Raw genomic sequence first — 8452 nt, 5'->3', positions numbered from 1 at the left:
TTCCAGGTAATCAATGAGACGGGTAATCAACTATATTAATTAAAGAGAACTAAATTGGAAATAGCAAAAGCACTCAACAAATAGTAGTTAAATAACAGAACTAAAATTTATGGGGCGAGGGGAAGGGAAAGGAAATTCGAATGATTTATAATAATAGTATTGTAGAGAATTTGAGTCCATGATAATATAACTAGAAATCAGATTCCGATTTCAAGCTGACCTGATTGATTGATGCTGACTGATCTCCGGTGTACAGAAGCAAAACAAGAGAAAGGTCTGTTAAGTTTGTCTCGAATTCTTGACCCGTTTTGAAGATTGACCTGATCCGACATATTTTGGTGGCGATCTAAATGAGAATTTTTCTGAGATCTGTGGTGGAAGCAGGGGGGTTTGGCAGATAGGCCCAAGCCCAGAGCCCATCACTGATCTGGTATGGGGGTGTACGGTTCGACCGGATCGACCACGACCCGATGGATCGAGCCACGACTTGGAGTATATATAATGTACTGTTGCTTATTGAGAAAGTCATTGCATTTTGGGGTTTTCTCGAGCTAGGGTTTCAGGGAGAGTTTTCTCGCCGCTGCTTGGATGTAATCTCTCTTTTGCATAGTGAAACTTCTTCTTCTTCGCCCGATGACGTAGCACACCACCCTGGTGTGTGAACCTCGTTAAATCTCTGTGTCGTGCAGATCTATTGTCTCTTTATTTTTCGTATTTCTTGGTGTTTGATCTAACAAGGTCCTGGAAACAAAAGAGAATATATTAATGGCAATGAGAGTGGCTGTCTTGGTGACAATGGAGTTTGCATTCATTGTCTAAGAAATCCATGCTGATGGGGTCGTATCCTCTAGCTGATCTGCATTTCCAGGAATCTTCTCAGGGATGGGCAGAATGGAGCTACCTCACCAGAAGAATCATTCGACCTCCTCACAAAGACTAGGGCTATGTTTGGTTCCAGTCCCGCTCTATTGGAGTCTATCTTAGGCAGAACTGATATTTCTTGATTCCGTTCCAATAGAATGAGAAATGGTGTTTGGTAAACCTATTCTGGGATCAATTCTGGAGCACAAAAAGATCAATATCAGCATTTGGAAGGCCTTCTACAGTCAATTTGAGCACTACACTTCTTAATTGCGAAAATGCCATTATGGTTTATCATACTACATAGTAATTACAGAAATGCAATTATGGTTTATGAAATTACATGGTATTTACAGAAATGCCATTATGGCTTATGAAACTACAAAGTTTTTACATAAATGCCACTCCGGCTTATGATTGTATTTTCATAAAGTAAATAAAAAGATGGTGTCTAATAAATATAACTGTTCATTCAAAAATTGAAAGACAATAAGCGATAAAGATGAGAATTTCCAAGCCATGCGAAATACATGGTGCAAGAAAAGAGAATCAACTCCAGAAGCGATGCCTAGGCACACAATTCTAGCAAATTCCTGGTAGGAATAAGTGGTTAACCAATTCCTCATCCTTCATGATTCATCCCTAAGGTTTGGTTGATAACTCAACCTCATGGTTTAGGGTGCATATTGTTTGATCCAGCATTCAGTGACTAACCTCAAAAGTCCCTTAAGCCCCTTTGAAACCAAAGCTTGTTAACAACTCAAAAGAAATGGCATACAATGAACGGTGTAGTTGCCCTTTAAGACAAACATGAAGCGCAGGCAGGACGCTTCAAAGAATAGGGAGTAGCCTCGACAGTAGAGTTACAGATGCAAAATCCCCATAATTACAAGACTAAGTCCCAACTTCTTTGCAAATAAATACCTGATCCAATGGCATATTCAGCAACTTCTAGCTTCAATGGCCCAAAAATGTCATGGAAGGGTGGAGGGAAACACAAGCACATAAAGCTACATTCAGCATCCTTCAGAGTGAATCACAAACTGAATCTGAATCTGGCAACGAATGGATGACTGCTAAAACCTTAGATCATCTGAACTCAAACCAAATCTCATAGTGGTTGAAGAGCAAAGTATCACGGCTATGTTGTCCAAGATACTCAAGCACTATACTAGTTACCCTTTTGTTGACTCCTCTACGAGCAATTGTCCAGGCATGGAAAGGAAGTGTGGTATTTTGCTTCATCTCCTCCGTAGTGGGAAATACCCTCAAATCTGAACATTCAAAATTGTACAAAATTGACCCAAAGAACCATACAGTTGAGCAGGCTTTGAGAAACTGGGTTCAGACAAAGAATCATACAGTTGAGCAGAACTAGTAAATGGTTTAATGTGCCTCATTCATCCAAACTTCCATCTATGAGCCATTAGAATTCCCTTTTCTTCAACCTGGTCTGTTGTTTGGTGACAGACTTTAGGAGCAGGCTTTTTTCACAGGAACAAATTAGCAGACAGACACACAAGTGGTCACTCAATGAATCAGGAGTTTCTTCTCAGTAGAGCAGATTGGTTTGCTAAAAGTACATGTCGTTTTCATCCTTAAAAACAAAGCTTCTAAGTGTCACTTGATAATGCCTTGTCAAGAACAAAAATGGAGTGTTATGACAGCACCCCAAAAATATTAAGAACATTTCTGAACATCAAAGATGATGGATTAAAACCAGTATTTCAAATTGTTGTTGCACAATCTAGGCAATTGGTTCCACCATGCTCACCAATAATCACCGCACGAGCATTCACCATCCCTAAAATTGTGAAAACCTGAAGCATCCCTAAGAGACACCTCTCTCTTTGTAACAATTGAAACATACTTTAAAAATGTATGGCAGTCCCCACAAAGATGGATATTCTTCATAACACGTACTGGTTTTCCATGCCCAGTCATTAGAAGCCCAAATGTCACAGCCAGCTTGGCACTGTGATAGAACAGAAAATCCTTCTTTTGATTCTCTTCCACTTCGTGAAGAACAAAGCTAGTATCAGGCACATATCCAGCCTTCATGCATTCCAAGATCAGTATGTCCAATCCACTATAGATATCTTTGGTGTGGAAGTGGGATTTCTCTCTCATAAAGAACGAATGAACCCTGTTTTGATGAATGATCCAACTTTGACCAGGGTGCTTCCGCAACCCCTTCTCTCTCATCTCCTCCCTTATCCTTTCAGAACAATGCCATCTTCCTGATGCAGAATACAGATTTGCAACCAGTATATACATTGATGGATCTTGCAGGTCCATGGCAAGAAGATGCTTTGCGGCCCATTTTCCTAGAATTGTATTTGACCTCAACCTACTACTGTCAAGTAAGGCTCTCCACACAGAACCATCAGGCTCAAAAGGCATATTACTAATTAATTCTTCGGCTTCTTTTAAGTAACGCCAATAACCAAAAACACCAACCATAGAAGCATAATGTGCTGAAGTAGGCTCAATGCCATAAAGACTTCTCATGGAGAACAGCAAACTATGACAAGCATCGACCAAATTTGTGCTGGTATGCCTGTAAGCTGAAATAATCAAAACTAATGTGATGGAGTCTGGCTTTATACCCATCTCCTGCATCTTTGACCAGGCAGCTAGTGATTTATTGCCTTGCCTATGAAGAAGATGACCACCAATCAAACAGTTCCATGAAATTGTATCATGTTTGGGCATGAGACTAAAAGACTTACTTGCATCCTCCATATTTGCACACTTCGCATACATGCTAACAATAGCATTACTCACCCCCAAATCAGAAATAAAACCAGATTTTAGGACATATGACTGAAGTTGCTTACCCAATTCATGAAACCCTAACATACCACAAACACCAAGTACTGCTGTGGATGCAACTTCATCCAAGATAATATCTCCTACTTGCATCATAGAGAAGAGAGATAAAGTCTCATTGAGCTTCCCATTGCGAGCATATCCACGAATCATTGATGTCCATACAATTGAATAATGTTGGCGATTCGACCACTGACTAAATATCTTCTGAGCATCATCCATTCTTCCACATTTCGTGCACATATCCAGCAATGCTGCTTCAATCAAATGATTCGACCCAAAACCGGCCTTCAGCATGAACCCATGTATCTGCTTGCTAGCTGCTACTTCTGAGAGTAATGCACAAGCATTAACAACACTGGTCAAAGTGAAATTTGATAGTTCCATGCCTTCTTCCAACATTTCTTGAAACAACTCCAATGCACGTGAACCTTCACCATTCCGACAATACCCTGCCAAGAGAGCATTATATGAGATAGAATTCGGATCCCATATCTGATCGAAGATCTGAACAGCAGTTTCCACCAACCCAAACTCCATATAGGCATTAAGCATTTCTGTCCAACTTATAACATCCTTTATCGGCATTCTCTCAAATATAGCCACCACGTCTTCAATGCTCCCACATTTAGTATAGAACCCAATCAGTGCATTATTCACACTCACATTAGATCCAAACCCACACTTAAGAGCATATGCATGAATTTCACGGCCTTTCATCCAAGCAAAGCTTCCTTTGGATGCATCCAAGAGAATCGAAAGTGTGAACTTATCAACACTAAGTCCATCAATCTGTTGCATGTTATGAAAGAGCTCGAAAACTCTTTCGTATTGCAACTTCTTCACTGCACCTGACATTACAGTATTCCATGATGCCACATCCCTTTGAGCCATTTCACCAAACAATTGATTGGAATGGTCACTGGAGTTAGATTCCAGATACATCCCCATCAGTGCATTGGAAACATAAATGCAGTAATAGTAACCAGTTTTGATTGCCAAAGAGTGGATTTGAGAACCCAACTGTAAATCAGACAGGCGAATGCATGCAGTTAAGATCGCAACAAAACTATACTCATTGGGTTCAATTCCTGAATCCCTCATCATAAAGAACAACTCTATGGCTTTACCTTCCCGATTTGATTTCGCATAAGCAGAGATAAGAGCTGCATAAGAGGCGACATCAGGTGATGATAAGCAGGCAAAGATCTTGTGAGCATCGTTTACATTGCCAAGCCTGAGGTAAGCTACAATGAGACTATTGGCAAGATGTGTATCTTCTTCAACCTTGGCAATTGAAGCATGGATGGCCTTTGCAAGGTCAAAATCGCTATTATCAATTGAGAAGCGGAGAAGATGGCGCCAACTAGCAGACAGGGAAAAAGTGTCATCAGATAAAAGAGAATTGCCAAGAACCTCTGGAGATGAGTAATGAGGATGGAGCTGTTGTTGTTGTTGTTGTTGTTGTTGTTGTTGTTTCTGCTGCTGCAGTTTTGGGGGAGTGGTATGTGATTTTAAGAGAAATTTCATAGAAGAGGTTGAGAAGGGAATTCCAATTGGTTTAGGCTTAGTGAGGGACAAGCAATGGATTGATGGAAGGGCTTGGTGACGGTGGAGAGGCTTAGGGGGTAATGAAATGACAAGATAAGATTGGGAAATGGAGGGAAGGAAAGTAGAATGGATGACGGTGGCCATGTCAAAAAGGCCTTTGATTTCCTATTTCACTTCATACCAAATTTTTTATGATGATGTACAATACTGTACTGGTGCCATTTTTGTTCCACCAGCTGCAAGAGAAATTGTAAATGGGTTTAAATGAGTATACGCTCCATACATATTCTGCTAGGAAAAAAACACAAAACAAAAAGAGGGTAAAATAATTGCAGAACTTAATGTAGGGTAATTAGAACTACAACTAGAAACAACTACATCTATTCTTCAAATTCAGTTTAATCAAGCATTTAACCATTGATTACTACTAGCAAAGACCATAAACCTAAAATAAAGAGTGAATATGAGTAGCTAAACCATAAATTCAAATCTTAAAACATGAACACACTAAAAATTTTCTGCATATTTTAATATTTTTATTCTAATAGTTTGTTAAGACCCCAGATAAGTATCATTTGGAAAAATAGAAAGATGGCTAAGAGATTCCCATAAAATATATGCAACACTATCACCTTCATTTGATCTTCCATGTCTAGATGCCCATAGAAATTGAGGAAACCTATGAAGGAAATCTCTTTTTTGGTTAATTGCAGTATAACGTGAGTTTAAAAATATAAAATCACGGGTTTAATGGACGCAGACAAAGAGCACAGGATTCTACCCTAACCAATATTAAGGAAGAAAAAAAAAGAAGAAGAACAAATGAACAGTGACATGTTTAGTCACTTTGGTTGCAACATCCTCCGCTTCATCTTGCCCTCCATTTTCTACCTCTCTGGGGCCTCTGCAGCATTCCTATGAGAGAGAAATGAACAAGGTTCTAATGGAACACATGCACACACACACACACACACACACACACACACACACACACACACACACACACACACACACACACAAAGGGGACATGGTGATTATTTAACTAGGACCCCAATATTCAAGCAAAAAATTCTAATTGAGGTTCAGTAGGAGACATCCACAAGCACCTCAAAGAGCTCAAACCCATCAAAGTATACCAAGCATAGAAGAGTTGCATCACCAATACCCTAACATTCAAGCAAAAAAGTCTAATAGAGGTTCAACAGGAGCCATCCACAATAGGGATCAAGGCAGAGCTCAAACCCATAAAAGTGTACAAAAAATAGAAGAGTTGCATCACCAGTACCCCAATATTCAAACAAATAATTCAAATTGAGGTTCAGCAGGGTCCATCCACAATAGGGATCAAGGCAGAGCTCAAACCCAACAAAGTGTACCGAACATAGATGAGTTGCATCAACAGGAGCCCACTATTCAAGCAAAAAAAATCTAACTGAGGTTCAGCAGGAGCCATCCACAAGCACCTCTAAGAGCTTAAACCATCTAAGTGTATCCAACATAGAAGAAATGACCCCAAGTGCCTAACAACCCAAAGGTATAAGATTAAACATGAGTACATGCCCAAGGGTCTCCAACTCAAGCAGTCAAGTTTCAGTATGGAACAAAGTAAAGAGAAAACCGCAAGAAAATGTACCAAATTAAACGGATGTTTTGGATTGCATTTGAGGATGAACACAAATAAATCAACATAAAAAAAGAAATCAACTGGTGAATGTAAGAAATTGACCCTACGTACAGAAATTCGCTGTGCATGTATGAAATTGAAGGTAAAAAAAATTGTCTCAAATCGCATGAGCAGCGAACAAATAAACTCTAGGTACCTGGGATGGGATTTCTATGAGCAGCGACTTCAATGGGAGGCCAAAAAACGGAATTTTTTGTCCCGATTTGCAAAGACAGACCTTCACTGTTGCATAGAGGGCTTCTGGTTCGATTGGGGGATTGCAGTGAGGAAGCAGGGGTCAGGCGCGGAAGAGGGCAGGGCGGAAGGAAGCATGAGTAGAGGCGGGGGAGGTGGGGTTGCAGCGGGGGCGGGGCCGTTGTTGCAGGGAAGGGGTGGGATAGACTCGAAGAAGATGATGTTCGTCTGAGAGTGAGAGAGAGAGAGAATGTGGGATTTTTTTTTTTTTTTGGTAGAAAGTAAACTGAAAACCAGTGTCCGTAAAGATAAAAAAAATTTACAACGCCAACCTCTAGAGAATGTCAATATTATAGGGACATTCCATCTCTTTCACCAAATTAGACTCGGACCCCATGCCATCAGTCAGTATTATAGAATATGCCAAGAATGTTGACATCAGCCGTTCATTTTTTTTTTAAATACCATTTTGACCTAAAAAATAAGAGAGTACCAAAATTACCCTCACTAGTTTTAGTCCCCAAATCGAAGTCTCCAACCCCAAAACGAAAACCCATTGTTCTTCATCCCCAAATCCTTCACGTTTTCATAGCACCGGCGATCTCTCTTAGTGACGAGCGGCTTTGAGCGGTGACGAGCAGCGATGAGGATGACTCTTGGATCTATGAATTGTGATCGACAGGTGGAAGGTCAAGTCCCGGAGAGATATGTCCAGCTCCGACAATCTTCCCCTAACTAGCGCTGAGGAACTCTTTCATGCCTACAGTTCCTGAAGCTGAAGGTTCATCACCTTCTCTGATTTCAATTCTATAAACTATGGGTGCTTGGGGGTTTCTATTGTTGATCTCTGTGGGAAAGATCAAGAAAAACCATTTCTGATCTCAAGCCTGATTTCTCCGTGTTCTTCTTTATGGGGGGTTCTTTTTTTGGGTGTGCCGGTTGCTCTATTGATTTGTGTTATTGGTGACGTGGTAGCATCTGAAATTGGAAATTTCCTTTTTTTTCCGTTCTCAGCAGAAACTAATCAGTGCAATGAATCACAACTTTTTGCCTTTTCCCACTGCTCTCAATCTCTTAATCACCAAAAAGAAAACAGAACCTAAGTCATGATTTCTTGAATATTTTATTTAAATACCAGAGATAGGAAGGAAACTCAACACTAAAGCTCTAATGGCTGACTCCACCTTCCTCTCCCATTTAATCCAAAGCTAATTTTCTATTCTTCCAAAAGGTAAGAAACTGTTTCTTCAAAAGTCATTTTCAAGAGAAACTGAATCTAAGTTAGGTCGGTAATACTACGAATTCTCTCCCTTCTAGTTGGGCATTTGCAATAGGAAGGAACTAGTAACC

At 40.1% G+C, this 8452-nt stretch overlaps 1 protein-coding gene across 1 annotated transcript; it reads right to left on the bottom strand.

Annotated features, from left to right (window-relative positions):
* Positions 1 to 1131: 1131 nt before the first annotated feature.
* On the bottom strand, positions 1132 to 7331 carry LOC122083267 (pentatricopeptide repeat-containing protein At5g03800). Its single transcript, XM_042651014.1, has 2 exons — positions 7065 to 7331; positions 1132 to 5480 (listed from the first exon to the last, which is right to left on the bottom strand). The coding sequence occupies exon 2, from the start codon at positions 5386 to 5388 to the stop codon at positions 2632 to 2634; it is 2757 nt and encodes a 918-aa protein (XP_042506948.1). The 5' UTR covers positions 5389 to 5480; positions 7065 to 7331; the 3' UTR covers positions 1132 to 2631.
* Between the last annotated feature and the right edge of the window lie 1121 nt (positions 7332 to 8452).

The sequence above is a fragment of the Macadamia integrifolia genome, chromosome 7 (genome assembly GCF_013358625.1).
Source record: "Macadamia integrifolia cultivar HAES 741 chromosome 7, SCU_Mint_v3, whole genome shotgun sequence".
Classification (NCBI taxonomy): Eukaryota; Viridiplantae; Streptophyta; class Magnoliopsida; order Proteales; family Proteaceae; genus Macadamia; species Macadamia integrifolia.
Note: the sequence above shows the minus strand (reverse complement) of the source record. Positions and strands in the feature narration are given on the sequence as shown.

What these genes read in the sequence shown, in the direction of transcription:
- LOC122083267 (XM_042651014.1), bottom strand. Translation starts at nt 5,388, where the DNA reads ATGGCCACCGTCATCCATTCTACTTTCCTTCCCTCCATTTCCCAATCT.